The 20,877-nt window shown below is 37.1% G+C and overlaps 1 protein-coding gene across 1 annotated transcript; it reads left to right on the top strand.

Annotated features, from left to right (window-relative positions):
• The first annotated feature begins 2,871 nt into the window (after positions 1 to 2,871).
• LOC129720318 (uncharacterized) lies at positions 2,872 to 18,896 on the top strand. The gene is made up of 5 exons (XM_055671778.1): positions 2,872 to 2,910; positions 2,981 to 3,193; positions 16,566 to 16,911; positions 16,968 to 16,997; positions 18,553 to 18,896. Exons 1-5 carry the CDS (start codon positions 2,872 to 2,874, stop codon positions 18,894 to 18,896), a joined length of 972 nt encoding a protein of 323 aa, XP_055527753.1.
• Positions 18,897 to 20,877: the final 1,981 nt, after the last annotated feature.

The following is a 20,877-nucleotide window of genomic DNA, read 5'->3' as shown; positions in this document are numbered from 1 at the left end:
GGTAAACTATGCGTCACTGGTACGCTTGGAGAATTTTGTTTTGAAGTTTGTTTTAATTGAGAAATTGAATTTTGTTTATCTTGCCTTGCCTTAACAGTTGCTAAACGGACTGGGCATTGATAAAACTTTGACATATGGATGCCGTTACAATTCGCACAGCGAAAAATTTTACTCTCTTTCACAGGACATGTGTCCTTTTTGTGAGAAGAGTCTCCTAAAATGAATTAAATAATTAACAAGGGAAATTCCAGTTCTCTGACTGTTATCGCCTCGTGATTTTTGTTTCATTAGAATTACTTGGGTAGGGGCTATGCCAAGTAATTCTGTTAAAGTAAGTTTGATCTCATCAACGGTTTGATCGTTGGTGAGACCTTTCAATACGACCTTGAACGGCTTGGCGCTTTTCGTGTCATAGGTAAAAAATTATACATCTTTTCAGTTAAATACTGAATAAGACGATTATGACCCTTTATAGAGTCGGCTAATAAGCGGCATTCGCCTCTACGACCAATTTGATAGGTAACTTCAACGTCAGAAACAAACGTTGAAAGTACCTTTTTGAAAATATTGAATTCAGAAGAAATAGTTCCCACAATAGGTGGAACTTTTTCCTTTTTCAAAGAATTGACATTTTGTTTAGTTTCATTACTCATAATTTCCATTTCACCAGCTTCTTGCTCAGGCAAAATATCAAAAGGATTGTCACTACAGACACTCGAAGTGTCAGAAAGAGATGCCTCTCTTTTCCTCCCCGCAGCGATGCGAGGTTTCTTTTTCCGTCCAGGCATTTCAGGTGATACGAAAAAAGTTAAAACAAATGTTAAATTCAAAAGTAGGTAGTCTTGAGAAAGACTGATGGGAAATAACTTTCAGGTAGTCTTTAAAAGACACACTAACAAAACACAAACTTTGAAGCTATAGGCAGTCAAAGACCAGTCCACAAGCAACCGAAAAAACGTCTGGAGATCAGAAACTCAAAAAACTGCAATCAATGATGAAGCGTCGTTCTTTACCCGATTCTGGCTTACGTATATAGAGATATGAATTATAAGGATTCAAGGAGCTTCTACAGCTCTTGCAAAAAAACCTATAACAAATTAGTATTTTGAACGTCAAATGCGAGAGTAAAAAAAACTCAATAGGATTTTGTCCTGAAGACTTTGTTTCATCCGAATTTTTATGAATGCAATTTTTGTTCGGTTTTCAGAAAATAAACTCTTTTTCTTAGTTGGAAAGATTCTGATTTTAATTTTGATACACTTTTTCTCGGATATTTTACAGAAAATGTTCCAAGCCACAAACCACCTATTTTTCTAACGAAACTCGTTTTCAAATGTTTCTGTACATATTCGCGTCAAGCTTTGCGATGATGACTAGTAATGTAAAAACTAAGATCAAACTGCTGCCTAGCACGAAAGACCGTGCCAACTTCTATACTCTATGTTTAGGACTACACTATTCGGTATGTAAACTATAGCCTCTTAGAAAACAGTTAATGCTAAGCACAATAAAGATATACTTTAGCTACAAACCTTTACTATATTTTTGGTACTTATATCATAATCACACCAGAATACGCACAAGTCAGTAAACAATTTTATTGCTCTGAAGTTTCACCTTACAACACCTTGAACCATACAAAATCTTTATTTGAAAAGTATCACTATCACATCTAATCTTATCAAATGTTATGTTGTTTGTTTTTTTGATGATGATGATGGTCCCGCCTCTTACCCCTACAAAGATTTGAGGTAGACGATTTATCTATTAGATAATTAGTTATTACTTCAATTAAACCAGAAAGCAAAAAAAAACGGACTGGTTTTGTCAATACAGATATAAAATCCTTCATAATATTCCAATGCTTAAACGGCAGTATTACTGAATGAAAAAAATTTAAACACAAATTTCTAAGCCGTTCTACGACCAAGATTACCAAGTTCTAATTATTTTACTTCTTTCAATCAATTGAACATTATTCACATCTGAATTAAGCCAACACCCAATCTAGCCCACAGCTAAATTGCTACAGTCCCAACAAGGCCATTCCCGCCGAACTCAGCAAGCAAAGCACAGGTAAACCGTTAACTTAACATGAGACTCATGAGGATGTCCCCACCTAGGGAAGTCTAGAAAATTTCCAACCCGAAAAAGTCTTAGAACAGCTAGGAATTTCAACGTCCAAAGACAATCAAAAGTGTCATAATTTTCCCGAGTAATCCGACGTATGTCCAGAACTACTTAAAAGTTTATTGTGTCACAAAAACTCAATTTTCATAACATACATCAGCATAATACATCTGTATGTATGTAAATAAAAAAAAAACCTTTATTTTTCAAAATGTCAAATACTAATTTAAGAAAGGTAGTCAATTATATCTGTGTAACGCGCGCGATTCTCAAACCTTTGTAGACTTCTCATTAATTTTTTTTTTTTACTACTACATTAAATACAAAATCCATCATTATCATCGGGACGAACATAATAGTTTTTACAATGCTTAAATAAATACTAAAAAGCTATTACAGCAAAAGTCCACATAAAATCATCCGTTATGAAAACTTCGTCAATTTAGTGCGTGAATTGTAAAACATTTCTGTTTAGCTGCCTAAAAAACAGCTTTGACGTGTGAAATACATTGTCTCTTGAACTCAAGTAGCGTTGCTGCACGTTTGACCTGTGTAGGCATCGAATTGAACACCTTAATTCATTTAAAAAATAATGAATTCTGCGAATTGTTATTGTTATGTTATTATGTTTACATATCATAGTAATCTCTACTATGGCGATGAAGAATTTCTATGTATAAATACTCATGCTCACCAGCTACAAAGCATTACTTACAGAATTGGATATCGCAGAGCATTATCATGTTGGCGAAAGTATTCCTTCTGGTGCTAGCTGTCCAGGTTTGCCGTGCACAGCCCGCCGAGGTACCCGGAACACTTCAGACCTCTTCATCACTGTTTCTACCGGTAGCAACAGCAGCTTTCACATGCACTGGAGGATACGATTCAGGTTGCAAGGATTGCTTCACGCAAACGCAATGTATGGGCAGCGCAGCAAAAATTGACTCAGCGTGTCCGGCATCTGCACCAAACTGTTATAGCGGATCGTGTTCTACAACGATTGATACTGCATCAGGCTGCAAAGTTGCAAAAATCAAATGCACTGGAGAAGGAGAATACCCAGGTATGTATATAATTCGATTGTATAGGTGAAATATTAGAATTTTCTTTTATTTACAGATCCAAATACATGTCAAGCTTACCATTATTGTTCGGCAGCAGATGTGGATTCGGATGTCTATACCTGCCCTCAGAGCCGGATTTATGGGGGGGCCCAGGGGGCCCGGGCCCCGGGCCCCCACATTTTTAGGGCCCCCACAAATCGACAAAAAGATTTTTCTTTTTAAAAATGAGATTTAATCAAAAGTTCGATTTACAGTAAGAAAATTTGAACAGACCATTTCAATCTGACACTTTCCTTCAGTGTTATTTTTTCGCGAGCGCCAATATCACAACTACATCCATAAGAGTTCACCTTGGATTCTCTTGGAATGACACACATTAACACACCATTTGAATCGAACCAGCGCGCATTAAACGCCTAGAGTTAAAGTTTAGCCGACTGTCACTAAAAGCGCCAATCGAACTGTCAAAACTCGTTCCAATCGAACATCAGCAATGTTAAAACTATGATGAAAAAACTGTTGACTGTTTGATTGGAACTTTTCAGTGACAGTCGGCCAAACTTTAACTCTAGAGCTTTAGCGCGCATGGGAGGTAAAGCAAAGAAAGAAAATAATCCACAAGTTTTTTTAATGCATTGCTTTTGCTTACTTGTCCGAATCAGGGATACCAGATGTGCTTTTCAAAATGCAGATTTTCTGAGCTCGTGTGCAGATTTTATTGACCTGCAGATGTGTGTAGTTTTTTCCTAGTTTCTATTACTGTCAGAGTCGTCTTATATTTGCGCCGTCTTTCTCAAATTGTGTGCAAATTTTTGCCTGTGTTTCGCATTTTTTTTCAAATTGCGGTAGTTTTTTTTTTTTTCAGGTATCAAGAAAAAAACTTGAAGACGAAACTTATTAAAAATAGGTTGCGTGCGACTGTGAAGAATGAAAGGCAGTCAAACTTAGCATTATTAAGTTTCGAGTACGAGTATACTGAAGAAGATGAATGTTGATTATTTAATTAATAAGTTTTCTGCAAAAAAACTCGTAAAGCATAGTTTACAGTTCCAAGCGAAGTGAAAAATTTGACAAGTGAAAAAGCGTAAATTTTCGCTTGCGAAATCTGTCGTGAAAACCCGTTTGTGGAACACGCAGGTATTTCACCACCCTGCAGTTTACAGTTTAAGTGGAGTGAAACTCACGAGTTTACACTCCGAGCGAAGTGAAAATTGGCTGCAACTGACAGAATAGAAACGCACGCAAGTTTTCGCTTGCTGCTCCTTTTTTCACTAGCGCTTGCATGTGTGAAAGAAATAAACCCAAGTGAAAAAGATGAGATCCACAACCATCGATTTCGCTGGATCGAATTTGTTTACAGTTCCAAGCGAAGTGAAATTTTTTGCAGGTTGCATTTTTCACGAGCGTGAAAAAATGAACATGTTGTATGAGATTTTCACTTCGCTTGGAACTCTAAATAGAGCTTAAGAAAAAATTCTAACAAATTTTTGCTAATTTTTCAATAGCAAATAAATGCTTTTAACTCGTACGATGAAAAACAGTTTTGTTTTAATTTGGGCCCCCCACTATAACTGGGCCCCGGGCCCCCACAATCGTAAATTCGGCCCTGCCTGCCCTGTTGGATATGTTTGGAACCCAGCCACCTTACTGTGTAGAAAATCGTCCAACTCGGCGGATTGCGTGTCCATCAAGTGTCCCGCCGCGACTGGCTTAGTAGCATTCGGTACGAGTAAAACATATTATGCTCTTTGCCTCTACACAAATAATGCTCTTTCACAAGTATTGATGTTGAAATGTTCGACCGGGGCCAAATTTGACGGCAAAACCTGTGTATATCGGTGCTCAAGGGAGGGAAATTTCGTTGATAGTAATAACTCCGCTAAATACTATCAGTGCTATATTCTGAATGGAAAGTGGACATATGATAATCTTGCCTGTCCAGATGGTAAAAAGTTTAATGCCACTCAACAAATATGTTTGTAACAGAAATCACACCGTTGATCTAGTGCTGAAAACCAGCTATTTTGAACTAATAAATCTATCTCAGTTTAGTGGTGATCAATAGCAACTTTGAAAACAAAATGAAATAAAATAGTGAATGTTTTTCACAGAAAATTTAGCTCGTCTAATTTTAATTTTATTTGACCAAGCATTGAAAGGGTAGTGCACTATTTCCCTCTCAGCGATCTGAGAGTTTCATTTTTTGAAGACAAAACAAGAGTCATTGATCGGCAAGATTCACCCATTTTAGAGCCATCTGTAAAAAACAAGAGTGTTCCTGAACGAGTTTTAGGACCTCCTTCTTTCTTGTTACTAAATTGTTCAGTTGAAAATTTTTAAAGATTCGTAAGTATCCTTTTAGATCCCCTACCTGAAAAAGTTTAACGCGTTTTAGCCTGAGAGCACCTTTTTCCGCTTCCTGGACCACTGTGCACTGGTGACATGAGTTCCTTGAAAAAGGGTTTTGTTGTGTTCAAATGATTGAAGGTGATGAAAAATGAGAGAACCCTTCATATTTCATGTTTATGGACCCCTCGGGCATCAAGAGGTCAAAGGGCTTTTAAAAAAGTTGTATTTTATTTTCATTGATCTATTTCTCTTGAAGCTCCTACAACCAGCACGTCGTTGTGAATGATAGGGCTTTCATTTGAAGTAGAAAAATCCGGCCGCCATCTTGGATCTCTCCGCCATCTCGAATTTTATCAGAAAAACATGTTTTTGAATAAGTTTGCAACCATCGGTTTTATATTTTTCACCACCTTCCGAAAGCTGAAAAGAAATCCTTTAACATACATTCAAAAAGTGTCGTGAGGGTCTAGTTTACCTTGCCATTCAGATCACTTTTCAAAATCGAGCTTCGAAAAGTTCAGCGCATGACGCGTTGCCTAAGGTTAATATAAACCTTAAAAACAGTTCAAGGCTATTTTCAAGGTTTGTATTTTTGTGACGGACAAAATTATCAACAACCTTGTCAGAGATAATCAAACAAATCGTTCTAACTATAAAATTATTCATAATAATCAAAAGATCCTTTTTGCACATGATCTCTTCACAAATTAGTCGCGATTGAAACAAATACAGATATTACAAAATGGCATCTTAAAACGCCATTCCCAGTGCTCTCGTGCCGAACTCGAGCCAAGTCCGTCCGTACGATTCGCATAGATTCCCTAGGATTCCTCGCATTGGTATCGTGAGCGTCCGTGAAAAGGAATCCTGAAAAAAGAATCGTCAGCAGTTCCCTGTCTATGGGACTAGGATTCTTGAATAAAAATCGTGTTGTGAGAATCCATCGGATTCTGCAGGATTCCACATTGGAATCCGAAGACTTCTCATAACACGTTTCTCATTCAAGAATCCCATAGACAGGGAATTCCTGAGGATTCTTTTTCCAGGATACCTTGAAGAGGACGCCCACGATTCCGATGTGAAGAATCCTAGGGAATCTATGCGAATCGTATGTGTTCAACCGGATGTATATGAATTATTTCTACCCGGAACGTCAACCAGACGAACACACAGGTTTCGCATAGATTCCCTAGAATTCCTCACATTGGAATCATGAGCGTCCGTGAAACGGAATCCTGAAAAAAGAATCCTCAGGAATGCCCTATCTATGGGATTAGGATTTTTGAATGAGTATCGTGTTATGATAATTTTTCGAATACAAAATCTTTCACTTTACCCATTAGTGCTCGACGGGGTACCAGGGTACCCACAAAATTAAAATTATTGCATCTTTTGCAATTTTCATCCGATTTCGGTAGTTCTATCGCCAAAAGATTAAGTAAATCATCTACTTTCAAATTAGCGTTGGCGATGCCCCGAAGGAATTCTTCTCTCCCGGAAATTCGGGTTTCCGGGGATACGTTCCAAAACTGAGGAATTTTATGCGTATTTAAAAAGAATCTCACAATAACTGGTTCAAATTTGTTTAATACTACTTTCACAGGCCATTTCTATGGTTTTGAATGTTTTAGTGGTATGCCCTCGAAATGGTCCTTCCGGGACAGATTCCACTGGGGCTTCTGGTGAAATCACCAGAATCACCGGTTTCTAGTCTGATCCATCTATGGCATTACTTTGAGTTAAATTTGAAATAACTTTCCTGCTCTTGCTATTTCTATCCGTTAGAAGCGTTTTTAAACAATTGCGCTGAATTTTATCATTTTCGTTTTGGCCTTTTGTTCTAGTTTTAATTCCTCTATTGATTTGAACCAAATTTAAAAGAGTTTTCTTTGTTTTTTTTTTCTGAATTCCAGGAGCGTTCTCAAGCATTTTTAGTTGATTCGGAATGCAGACCTCGTTCACTCTTGGCTACACGCCTTTTTTCCTGAATTGTTTCCACTTTGCAAGTAACCTATGCAACTTAGGCACTAGATAATGCCACACCCAACGCAAACGGGGAACATTTTATTACTTTGGGGCAATTTTTTATTACTTATTGTGTCTTATGACTGCGCATTATACACAATTAGTAGCAACTAAAAAGTAACAAAAAATATGACGGCCACGCGCTTGTATGTGTTTCTGCAGGAGAACATACAGCCAAGCACCGCAATGCATGTGTTAGCAAAACTTCACTCGCTGCATTTGTATTGATGCAACGATCAGATTAATTTTTGTCCTCTTCATCCACACATAATGAGAATCTCACCCGTCAACCTCAAATGTCTAATTAGAAACACTTTCGTTTCGTCCCCAGTGTTTACTTGAAATGAAAATATGTTATACTGTCTGAACAGAGTTGCCGAAGTTACGAATATTGTTCTGGATGGGCACGAATTTTGTATTTTCAAACAGGTGCAAATGAGTTTCCATGAACCAATGAGTATGTTTTTTGGATAGCTTGCAAGAAAGCGAATGTTTTTGTTTTTCTCTAACGCAGTTTACAGATCGTGATGTCATTTGAAGACGCATTTCAAGTCTTTGAAATCATCAACGTTTGCATACTCTATGACGGGGAAAATGCTGCTTGGCAGCTCTTGTCATATTCTTTCTCTACTCCGTATGCATACAACGCGCGAACTAATACACGAATTGGAGATTGAAGAAACTTGTAACATGTGCAACATATGCGACGGTGTGTGATTTTTTTTTCCTGCGATGGAAAGGGAGCAGTTTTTGACAGAAAAAATTGTGCATGTGGTTGAAACGACCATTATTAAATAGTCTAACTCCCGTAACACGTGCTAAATATATGACAGTATGTGTTGTTACTTGACTGGGGAAGAATTTTATTGCCTTTTAAGTAATAGGTTTGTTACCTTTAAGGCAATTTTGCGCTATTGCTTCTAAAGTAACAAGGAAAAGTTTTGCGTGCACCAATGGACTACCTTTTGGATTCATAGTCGTTAGAGGTGTCGCTTGATGGGTGTTGTTTCAATAATCTGGGAGTGTCCGGAGTTCAACCGGGACAGGTCAGTGTGTGGCCTATGACGATCAAGGCACTTGATGATAACTAGGTACTCGAATAATTATTGGAATGACACGGTTCTATGCACTGCTTTGATCATGACCATTATTTTACCGGAGCGTGTTACGGTCATACATCCGTAACCAGTTGACCTATTCAGGCCATCCGCATTGGTAACATAAAGGAATTTAATACCATCATTTTGGCGGCTGTGGAGCTTAAATTATTTAGCGAAAAGACGAGGAAACTACGAAATATTATTAAACATAACCGTTCGTTTTGGCACATGTGTCAAAATCGAGCCGTGCCATAATCGATCAGGGTCTGTAATTTGTAGTTTGTTCATTGCAGAACAATGACTTTGTGCATCCTGGAGGCAAATCAGGAAGATCTGAAGTGAATATGTTGTACAGGACTGGACCCAAGACTGAACCTTGAGGTACACCTGCTCTGACAGGAAATCTATCAGATTTTGAATTCTGATAGACAACCTGCAGAGTTCGATCAGTAAGATAATTTTTTAAAATTTTGATTAGAAAAATTGGAAAATTAGAAGTTAGCAATTTCGCAATCAAACCTTTATGCCAAACACTGTCGAATGCTTTTTCTATGTCTAAAAGAGCAGCTCCAGTGGAATAACCGTCAGATTTGTTAGCTCGTATCATATTAGTAACTCTGAGCAATTGATGAGTTGTGGAATGCTAATGGCGAAATCCAAACTGTTCATTTGCAAAAATTGAATTTTCGTTGATGTGTGACATCATTCTGTTAAGAATAATTCTCTCAAACAGTTTACTTATTGAAGAAAGCAAACTGATTGGTCGATAACTTGAAACTTTAGCTGGGTTCTTATCCGGTTTTAAAATTGGAGTAATTTTTGCATTTTTCCATAATTTGGGAAAATATGCAATTTTGAAGCAGCAATTGAAAATTTTCACTAAAAATTCCATTGTGCTCTCAGGGAGATGTTTGATTAGTATATTAAAGATTCCATCGTCACCAGGTGCTTTCATTTTTTTGAAATTTTTAATAATTGATTTAATCTCATTCAAGTTAGTTTCAATTATTTCCGCAGGTAAAAAATTCTGGGAAGAAATTAAATCAAATTGACGTGTGACTTCATTTTCAATTGGACTCACAAAATTCAAATTTGAGTTATGAACACTCTCAAATTGCTGAGCAAGTCTTTGAGCCTTTTGTTCATTGGATACAAGAAAACGTTCACCATCTTTTAAAACTGGAATAGGCTTTGAAGGTTTCTTAAGAATCTTCGACAGCTTCCAAAATGGTTTTGAATATGGTTTCAATTTTTCAACTATAGTCTTAAAATTTTGATTTCTCAGAAGAGTCTTTATAAGAAGAAATCTTTATAAATAGTTTTAAAAACAGGGTCACGAGAACGTTGATATTGACGTCTGCGGACATTTTTCAAACGAATTAGAAGTTGAAGATTTTCGTCAATTATTGGTGAATCAAATTTCACTTGAGCCTTTGGAACAGAATAATTCCTGGCATCAACAATTGCACATTTTAATGCTTCCAAAGCGGAATCAATATTCACTTCGTTTCGCAAATCAAGCTCATTATTGAAATTTCTCTCAATATGAGTTTTGTATCTTTCCCAATTAGCCTTGTTATAATTAAAAACAGAGCTCATAGGGTTTAAAACTGATTCATGTGATAAAGAAAAAGTTATTGGAAGATTGTCAGAATCAAAGTCAGCATGTGTGATCAAACCACTACATACATGACTTTGATCTGTTAGCACCAAATCAATTGTTGAAGGGTTTCTTACAGAAGAAAAGCATGTAGGACTATTCGGAGACATAATAGAATAGTATCCTGAAGAACAATCATTGAATAAAATTTTGCCATTGAAATTACTTTGAGAATTATTCCATGAACGATGTTTAGCGTTAAAATCACCGATTATAAAAAATTTCGAACGATTTCTGGTGAGTTTTTGTAAATCACCTTTAAAATAATTTTTGTTCTCGCGTGTGCATTGAAATGGTAAATATGCTGCGGCAATAAATAAAATCCCAAGTTCAGTTTGAACTTCAATTCCCAAAGTTTCGATAACTTTCGTCTCAAGATGGGGAAGAGCACGATGTTTGATTCGGCGATGAATAACAATTGCAACTCCACCGCCGGAACCATGAATCCTATCATATCTATGAACAACGTATTTGGGATCATATTTTAATTTTATGTTAGGTTTCAAAAATGTTTCAGTAATAATTGCAATATGCACATTATTAACTGTTAAAAAATTAAAAAGCTCATTCTCATTGGCCTTCAATGAGCGAGCATTCCAATTTAATATTTTAATTGTTTTATATGAAATCATTGCTAAATTTTAAATTAGAAACAATTTTAATAGTAAAATTTGTGCCTATTTGAATGGCTTCAAACATTGATTTTGCCTGCAACATGGCGTTCATGAGATCGAACCTTGCCTGTTGCAAAAAAGAAAGTTTACCTGCCGTAATAGGCCCCAGGCAATTGACATTAGAAACAATATTTTCGGCAGCAATATTAGCTGGAGTAATAGGTGTACAATTATTTTCTAGCGTGTTTTGCTTACCCATATTAACGGTCATTTTCGAACTACCAACACTAGGCGGTATAATGTTCGAACTACCTGTAACCTGTGCATAAGTTAAATGGGTATGCAAAGGAGTAGGTGAACTATGCGTCACTGGTACGCTTGGAGAATTTTGTTTTGAAGTTTGTTTTAATTGAGAAATTGAATTTTGTTTATCTTGCCTTGCCTTAACAGTTGCTAAACGGACTGGGCATTGATAAAACTTTGACATATGGATGCCGTTACAATTCGCACAGCGAAAAATTTTACTCTCTTTCACAGGACATGTGTCCTTTTTGTGAGAAGAGTCTCCACAATTAAACATTTTTGGTCCATGTTACAGAATTTGGAACCATGGCCATAACGTTGGCAAGTACGGCATTGGGTGATATGCTTTTCACCTCCGCCATACTTTCTATAAATTTCCCACTTTACACGCACATTATACAAAGCATGTGCTTTTTCAAAAAAAATTAAGTTGTTAACCTCATTGCGGTTAAAATGAATTAAATAATTAACAAGGGAAATTCCAGTTCTCTGACTGTTATCGCCTCGTGATTTTTGTTTCATTAGAATTACTTGGGTAGGGGCTATGCCAAGTAATTCTGTTAAAGTAAGTTTGATCTCATCAACGGTTTGATCGTTGGTGAGACCTTTCAATACGACCTTGAACGGCTTGGCGCTTTTCGTGTCATAGGTAAAAAATTATACATCTTTTCAGTTAAATACTGAATAAGACGATTATGACCCTTTATAGAGTCGGCTAATAAGCGGCATTCGCCTCTACGACCAATTTGATAGGTAACTTCAACGTCAGAAACAAACGTTGAAAGTACCTTTTTGAAAATATTGAATTCAGAAGAAATAGTTCCCACAATAGGTGGAACTTTTTCCTTTTTCAAAGAATTGACATTTTGTTTAGTTTCATTACTCATAATTTCCATTTCACCAGCTTCTTGCTCAGGCAAAATATCAAAAGGATTGTCACTACAGACACTCGAAGTGTCAGAAAGAGATGCCTCTCTTTTCCTCCCCGCAGCGATGCGAGGTTTCTTTTTCCGTCCAGGCATTTCAGGTGATACGAAAAAAGTTAAAACAAATGTTAAATTCAAAAGTAGGTAGTCTTGAGAAAGACTGATGGGAAATAACTTTCAGGTAGTCTTTAAAAGACACACTGACAAAACACAAACTTTGAAGCTATAGGCAGTCAAAGACCAGCCCACAAGCAACCGAAAAAACGTCTGGAGATCAGAAACTCAAAAAACTGCAATCAATGATGAAGCGTCGTTCTTTACCCGATTCTGGCTTACGTATATGAAGATATGAATTATAAGGATTCAAGGAGCTTCTACAGCTCTTGCAAAAAAACCTATAACAAATTAGTATTTTGAACGTCAAATGCGAGAGTAAAAAAAAACTCAATAGGATTTTGTCCTGAAGACTTTGTTTCATCCGAATTTTTATGAATGCAATTTTTGTTCGGTTTTCAGAAAATAAACTCTTTTTCTTAGTTGGAAAGATTCTGATTTTAATTTTGATACACCTTTTCTCGGATATTTTACAGAAAATGTTCCAAGCCACAAACCACCTATTTTTCTAACGAAACTCGTTTTCAAATGTTTCTGTACATATTCGCGTCAAGCTTTGCGATGATGGAACTCTAAATAGAGCTTAAGAAAAAATTCTAACAAATTTTTGCTAATTTTTCAATAGCAAATAAATGCTTTTAACTCGTACGATGAAAAACAGTTTTGTTTTAATTTGGGCCCCCCACTATAACTGGGCCCCGAGCCCCCACAATCGTAAATCCGGCCCTGCCTGCCCTGTTGGATATGTTTGGAACCCAGCCACCTTACTGTGTAGAAAATCGTCCAACTCGGCGGATTGCGTGTCCATCAAGTGTCCCGCCGCGACTGGCTTAGTAGCATTCGGTACGAGTAAAACATATTATGCTCTTTGCCTCTACACAAATAATGCTCTTTCACAAGTATTGATGTTGAAATGTTCGACCGGGGCCACATTTGACGGCAAAACCTGTGTATATCGGTGCTCAAGGGAGGGAAATTTCGTTGATAGTAATAACTCCGCTAAATACTATCAGTGCTATATTCTGAATGGAAAGTGGACATATGATAATCTTGCCTGTCCAGATGGTAAAAAGTTTAATGCCACTCAACAAATATGTTTGTAACAGAAATCACACCGTTGATCTAGTGCTGAAAACCAGCTATTTTGAACTAATAAATCTATCTCAGTTTAGTGGTGATCAATAGCAACTTTGAAAACAAAATGAAATAAAATAGTGAATGTTTTTCACAGAAAATTTAGCTCGTCTAATTTTAATTTTATTTGACCAAGCATTGAAAGGGTAGTGCACTATTTCCCTCTCAGCGATCTGAGAGTTTCATTTTTTGAAGACAAAACAAGAGTCATTGATCGGCAAGATTCACCCATTTTAGAGCCATCTGTAAAAAACAAGAGTGTTCCTGAACGAGTTTTAGGACCTCCTTCTTTCTTGTTACTAAATTGTTCAGTTGAAAATTTTTAAAGATTCGTAAGTATCCTTTTAGATCCCCTACCTGAAAAAGTTTAACGCGTTTTAGCCTGAGAGCACCTTTTTCCGCTTCCTGGACCACTGTGCACTGGTGACATGAGTTCCTTGAAAAAGGGTTTTGTTGTGTTCAAATGATTGAAGGTGATGAAAAATGAGAGAACCCTTCATATTTCATGTTTATGGACCCCTCGGGCATCAAGAGGTCAAAGGGCTTTTAAAAAAGTTGTATTTTATTTTCATTGATCTATTTCTCTTGAAGCTCCTACAACCAGCACGTCGTTGTGAATGATAGTGCTTTCATTTGAAGTAGAAAAATCCGGCCGCCATCTTGGATCTCTCCGCCATCTCGAATTTTATCAGAAAAACATGTTTTTGAATAAGTTTGCAACCATCGGTTTTATATTTTTCACCACCTTCCGAAAGCTGAAAAGAAATCCTTTAACATACATTCAAAAAGTGTCGTGAGGGTCTAGTTTACCTTGCCATTCAGATCACTTTTCAAAATCGAGCTTCGAAAAGTTCAGCGCATGACGCGTTGCCTAAGGTTAATATAAACCTTAAAAACAGTTCAAGGCTATTTTCAAGGTTTGTATTTTTGTGACGGACAAAATTATCAACAACCTTGTCAGAGATAATCAAACAAATCGTTCTAACTATAAAATTATTCATAATAATCAAAAGATCCTTTTTTGCACATGATCTCTTCACAAATTAGTCGCGATTGAAACAAATACAGATATTACAAAATGGCATCTTAAAACGCCATTCCCAGTGCTCTCGTGCCGAACTCGAGCCACGTCCGTCCGTACGATTCGCATAGATTCCCTAGGATTCCTCGCATTGGTATCGTGAGCGTCCGTGAAAAGGAATCCTGAAAAAAGAATCGTCAGCAGTTCCCTGTCTATGGGACTAGGATTCTTGAATAAAAATCGTGTAGTGAGAATCCATCGGATTCTGCAGGATTCCACATTGGAATCCGAAGACTTCTCATAACACGTTTCTCATTCAAGAATCCCATAGACAGGGAATTCTTGAGGATTCTTTTCCCAGGATACCTTGAAGAGGACGCAAACGCAAACGTCAAATGCGAGAGTAAAAAAAACTCAATAGGATTTTGTCCTGAAGACTTTGTTTCATCCGAATTTTTATGAATGCAATTTTTGTTCGGTTTTCAGAAAATAAACTCTTTTTCTTAGTTGGAAAGATTCTGATTTTATTTTGATACACTTTTTCTCGGATATTTTACAGAAAATGTTCCAAGCCACAAACCACCTATTTTTCTAACGAAACTCGTTTTCAAATGTTTCTGTACATATTCGCGTCAAGCTTTGCGATGATGACTAGTAATGTAAAAACTAAGATCAAACTGCTGCCTAGCACGAAAGACCGTGCCAACTTCTATACTCTATGTTTAGGACTACACTATTCGGTATGTAAACTATAGCCTCTTAGAAAACAGTTAATGCTAAGCACAATAAAGATATACTTTAGCTACAAACCTTTACTATATTTTTGGTACTTATATCATAATCACACCAGAATACGCACAAGTCAGTAAACAATTTTATTGCTCTGAAGTTTCACCTTACAACACCTTGAACCATACAAAATCTTTATTTGAAAAGTATCACTATCACATCTAATCTTATCAAATGTTATGTTGTTTGTTTTTTTGATGATGATGATGGTCCCGCCTCTTACCCCTACAAAGATTTGAGGTAGACGATTTATCTATTAGATAATTAGTTATTACTTCAATTAAACCAGAAAGCAAAAAAAAACGGACTGGTTTTGTCAATACAGATATAAAATCCTTCATAATATTCCAATGCTTAAACGGCAGTATTACTGAATGAAAAAAATTTAAACACAAATTTCTAAGCCGTTCTACGACCAAGATTACCAAGTTCTAATTATTTTACTTCTTTCAATCAATTGAACATTATTCACATCTGAATTAAGCCAACACCCAATCTAGCCCACAGCTAAATTGCTACAGTCCCAACAAGGCCATTCCCGCCGAACTCAGCAAGCAAAGCACAGGTAAACCGTTAACTTAACATGAGACTCATGAGGATGTCCCCACCTAGGGAAGTCTAGAAAATTTCCAACCCGAAAAAGTCTTAGAACAGCTAGGAATTTCAACGTCCAAAGACAATCAAAAGTGTCATAATTTTCCCGAGTAATCCGACGTATGTCCAGAACTACTTAAAAGTTTATTGTGTCACAAAAACTCAATTTTCATAACATACATCAGCATAATACATCTGTATGTATGTAAATAAAAAAAAAACCTTTATTTTTCAAAATGTCAAATACTAATTTAAGAAAGGTAGTCAATTATATCTGTGTAACGCGCGCGATTCTCAAACCTTTGTAGACTTCTCATTAATTTTTTTTTTTTACTACTACATTAAATACAAAATCCATCATTATCATCGGGACGAACATAATAGTTTTTACAATGCTTAAATAAATACTAAAAAGCTATTACAGCAAAAGTCCACATAAAATCATCCGTTATGAAAACTTCGTCAATTTAGTGCGTGAATTGTAAAACATTTCTGTTTAGCTGCCTAAAAAACAGCTTTGACGTGTGAAATACATTGTCTCTTGAACTCAAGTAGCGTTGCTGCACGTTTGACCTGTGTAGGCATCGAATTGAACACCTTAATTCATTTAAAAAATAATGAATTCTGCGAATTGTTATTGTTATGTTATTATGTTTACATATCATAGTAATCTCTACTATGGCGATGAAGAATTTCTATGTATAAATACTCATGCTCACCAGCTACAAAGCATTACTTACAGAATTGGATATCGCAGAGCATTATCATGTTGGCGAAAGTATTCCTTCTGGTGCTAGCTGTCCAGGTTTGCCGTGCACAGCCCGCCGAGGTACCCGGAACACTTCAGACCTCTTCATCACTGTTTCTACCGGTAGCAACAGCAGCTTTCACATGCACTGGAGGATACGATTCAGGTTGCAAGGATTGCTTCACGCAAACGCAATGTATGGGCAGCGCAGCAAAAATTGACTCAGCGTGTCCGGCATCTGCACCAAACTGTTATAGCGGATCGTGTTCTACAACGATTGATACTGCATCAAGCTGCAAAGTTGCAAAAATCAAATGCACCGGAGAAGGAGAATACCCAGGTATGTATATAATTCGATTGTATAGGTGAAATATTAGAATTTTCTTTTATTTACAGATCCAAATACATGTCAAGCTTACCATTATTGTTCGGCAGCAGATGTGGATTCGGATGTCTATACCTGCCCTCAGAGCCGGATTTATGGGGGGGCCCAGGGGGCCCGGGCCCCGGGCCCCCACATTTTTAGGCCCCCCACAAATCGACAAAAAGATTTTTCTTTTTAAAAATGAGATTTAATCAAAAGTTCGATTTACAGTAAGAAAATTTGAACAGACCATTTCAATCTGACACTTTCCTTCAGTGTTATTTTTTCGCGAGCGCCAATATCACAACTACATCCATAAGAGTTCACCTTGGATTCTCTTGGAATGACACACATTAACACACCATTTGAATCGAACCAGCGCGCATTAAACGCCTAGAGTTAAAGTTTAGCCGACTGTCACTAAAAGCGCCAATCGAACTGTCAAAACTCGTTCCAATCGAACATCAGCAATGTTAAAACTATGATGAAAAAACTGTTGACTGTTTGATTGGAACTTTTCAGTGACAGTCGGCCAAACTTTAACTCTAGAGCTTTAGCGCGCATGGGAGGTAAAGCAAAAAAAAGATAATAATCCACAAGTTTTTTTAATGCATTGCTTTTGCTTACTTGTCCGAATCAGGGATACCAGATGTGCTTTTCAAAATGCAGATTTTCTGAGCTCGTGTGCAGATTTTATTGACCTGCAGATGTGTGTAGTTTTTTCCTAGTTTCTATTACTGTCAGAGTCGTCTTATATTTGCGCCGTCTTTCTCAAATTGTGTGCAAATTTTTGCCTGTGTTTCGCATTTTTTTTCAAATTGCGGTAGTTTTTTTTTTTTTCAGGTATCAAGAAAAAAACTTGAAGACGAAACTTATTAAAAATAGGTTGCGTGCGACTGTGAAGAATGAAAGGCAGTCAAACTTAGCATTATTAAGTTTCGAGTACGAGTATACTGAAGAAGATGAATGTTGATTATTTAATTAATAAGTTTTCTGCAAAAAAACTCGTAAAGCATAGTTTACAGTTCCAAGCGAAGTGAAAAATTTGACAAGTGAAAAAGCGTAAATTTTCGCTTGCGAAATCTGTCGTGAAAACCCGTTTGTGGAACACGCAGGTATTTCACCACCCTGCAGTTTACAGTTTAAGTGGAGTGAAACTCACGAGTTTACACTCCGAGCGAAGTGAAAATTGGCTGCAACTGACAGAATAGAAACGCACGCAAGTTTTCGCTTGCTGCTCCTTTTTTCACTAGCGCTTGCATGTGTGAAAGAAATAAACCCAAGTGAAAAAGATGAGATCCACAACCATCGATTTCGCTGGATCGAATTTGTTTACAGTTCCAAGCGAAGTGAAATTTTTTGCAGGTTGCATTTTTCACGAGCGTGAAAAAATGAACATGTTGTATGAGATTTTCACTTCGCTTGGAACTCTAAATAGAGCTTAAGAAAAAATTCTAACAAATTTTTGCTAATTTTTCAATAGCAAATAAATGCTTTTAACTCGTACGATGAAAAACAGTTTTGTTTTAATTTGGGCCCCCCACTATAACTGGGCCCCGGGCCCCCACAATCGTAAATTCGGCCCTGCCTGCCCTGTTGGATATGTTTGGAACCCAGCCACCTTACTGTGTAGAAAATCGTCCAACTCGGCGGATTGCGTGTCCATCAAGTGTCCCGCCGCGACTGGCTTAGTAGCATTCGGTACGAGTAAAACATATTATGCTCTTTGCCTCTACACAAATAATGCTCTTTCACAAGTATTGATGTTGAAATGTTCGACCGGGGCCACATTTGACGGCAAAACCTGTGTATATCGGTGCTCAAGGGAGGGAAATTTCGTTGATAGTAATAACTCCGCTAAATACTATCAGTGCTATATTCTGAATGGAAAGTGGACATATGATAATCTTGCCTGTCCAGATGGTAAAAAGTTTAATGCCACTCAACAAATATGTTTGTAACAGAAATCACACCGTTGATCTAGTGCTGAAAACCAGCTATTTTGAACTAATAAATCTATCTCAGTTTAGTGGTGATCAATAGCAACTTTGAAAACAAAATGAAATAAAATAGTGAATGTTTTTCACAGAAAATTTAGCTCGTCTAATTTTAATTTTATTTGACCAAGCATTGAAAGGGTAGTGCACTATTTCCCTCTCAGCGATCTGAGAGTTTCATTTTTTGAAGACAAAACAAGAGTCATTGATCGGCAAGATTCACCCATTTTAGAGCCATCTGTAAAAAACAAGAGTGTTCCTGAACGAGTTTTAGGACCTCCTTCTTTCTTGTTACTAAATTGTTCAGTTGAAAATTTTTAAAGATTCGTAAGTATCCTTTTAGATCCCCTACCTGAAAAAGTTTAACGCGTTTTAGCCTGAGAGCACCTTTTTCCGCTTCCTGGACCACTGTGCACTGGTGACATGAGTTCCTTGAAAAAGGGTTTTGTTGTGTTCAAATGATTGAAGGTGATGAAAAATGAGAGAACCCTTCATATTTCATGTTTATGGACCCCTCGGGCATCAAGAGGTCAAAGGGCTTTTAAAAAAGTTGTATTTTATTTTCATTGATCTATTTCTCTTGAAGCTCCTACAACCAGCACGTCGTTGTGAATGATAGGGCTTTCATTTGAAGTAGAAAAATCCGGCCGCCATCTTGGATCTCTCCGCCATCTCGAATTTTATCAGAAAAACATGTTTTTGAATAAGTTTGCAACCATCGGTTTTATATTTTTCACCACCTTCCGAAAGCTGAAAAGAAATCCTTTAACATACATTCAAAAAGTGTCGTGAGGGTCTAGTTTACCTTGCCATTCAGATCACTTTTCGAAATCGAGCTTCGAAAAGTTCAGCGCATGACGCGTTGCCTAAGGTTAATATAAACCTTAAAAACAGTTCAAGGCTATTTTCAAGGTTTGTATTTTTGTGACGGACAAAATTATCAACAACCTTGTCAGAGATAATCAAACAAATCGTTCTAACTATAAAATTATTCATAATAATCAAAAGGTCCTTTTTTGCACATGATCTCTTCACAAATTAGTCGCGATTGAAACAAATACAGATATTACAAAATGGCATCTTAAAACGCCATTCCCAGTGCTCTCGTGCCGAACTCGAGCCAAGTCCGTCCGTACGATTCGCATAGATTCCCTAGGATTCCTCGCATTGGTATCGTGAGCGTCCGTGAAAAGGAATCCTGAAAAAAGAATCGTCAGCAGTTCCCTGTCTATGGGACTAGGATTCTTGAATAAAAATCGTGTAGTGAGAATCCATCGGATTCTGCAGGATTCCACATTGGAATCCGAAGACTTCTCATAACACGTTTCTCATTCAAGAATCCCATAGACAGGGAATTCCTGAGGATTCTTTTTCCAGGATACCTTGAAGAGGACGCCCACGATTCCGATGTGAAGAATCCTAGGGAATCTATGCGAATCGTATGTGTTCAACCGGATGTATATGAATTATTTCTACCCGGAACGTCAACCAGACGAACACACAGGTTTCGCATAGATTCCCTAGAATTCCTCACATTGGAATCATGAGCGTCCGTGAAACGGAATCCTGAAAAAAGAATCCTCAGGAATGCCCTATCTATGGGATTAGGATTTTTGAATGAGTATCGTGTTATGATAATTTTTCGAATACAAAATCTTTCACTTTACCCATTAGTGCTCGACGGGGTACCAGGGTACCCACAAAATTAAAATTATTGCATCTTTTGCAATTTTCATCCGATTTCGGTAGTTCTATCGCCAAAAGATTAAGTAAATCATCTACTTTCAAATTAGCGTTGGCGATGCCCCGAAGGAATTCTTCTCTCCCGGAAATTCGGGTTTCCGGGGATACGTTCCAAAACTGAGGAATTTTATGCGTATTTAAAAAGAATCTCACAATAACTGGTTCAAATTTGTTTAATACTACTTTCACAGGCCATTTCTAT

Source organism: Wyeomyia smithii, chromosome 2 (assembly GCF_029784165.1).
Source record: "Wyeomyia smithii strain HCP4-BCI-WySm-NY-G18 chromosome 2, ASM2978416v1, whole genome shotgun sequence".
Taxonomy (NCBI): domain Eukaryota; kingdom Metazoa; phylum Arthropoda; class Insecta; order Diptera; family Culicidae; genus Wyeomyia; species Wyeomyia smithii.
The sequence above is the reverse complement of the archived record's forward strand: the minus strand, read 5'-3'. Positions and strand labels throughout refer to the sequence as shown.

Bases quoted from the DNA above. Each gene is read 5' to 3' on its own strand.
- LOC129720318 (XM_055671778.1), top strand. From the start codon at position 2,872: ATGTTGGCGAAAGTATTCCTTCTGGTGCTAGCTGTCCAG. The intron at 3,194-16,565 runs GTATGTATATAA...CATTACTTACAG, and splicing joins TGGAGAAGGAGAATACCCAG to AATTGGATATCGCAGAGCAT. The intron at 16,998-18,552 runs GTTCGGCAGCAG...TTTGGAACCCAG, and splicing joins ATGTCAAGCTTACCATTATT to CCACCTTACTGTGTAGAAAA.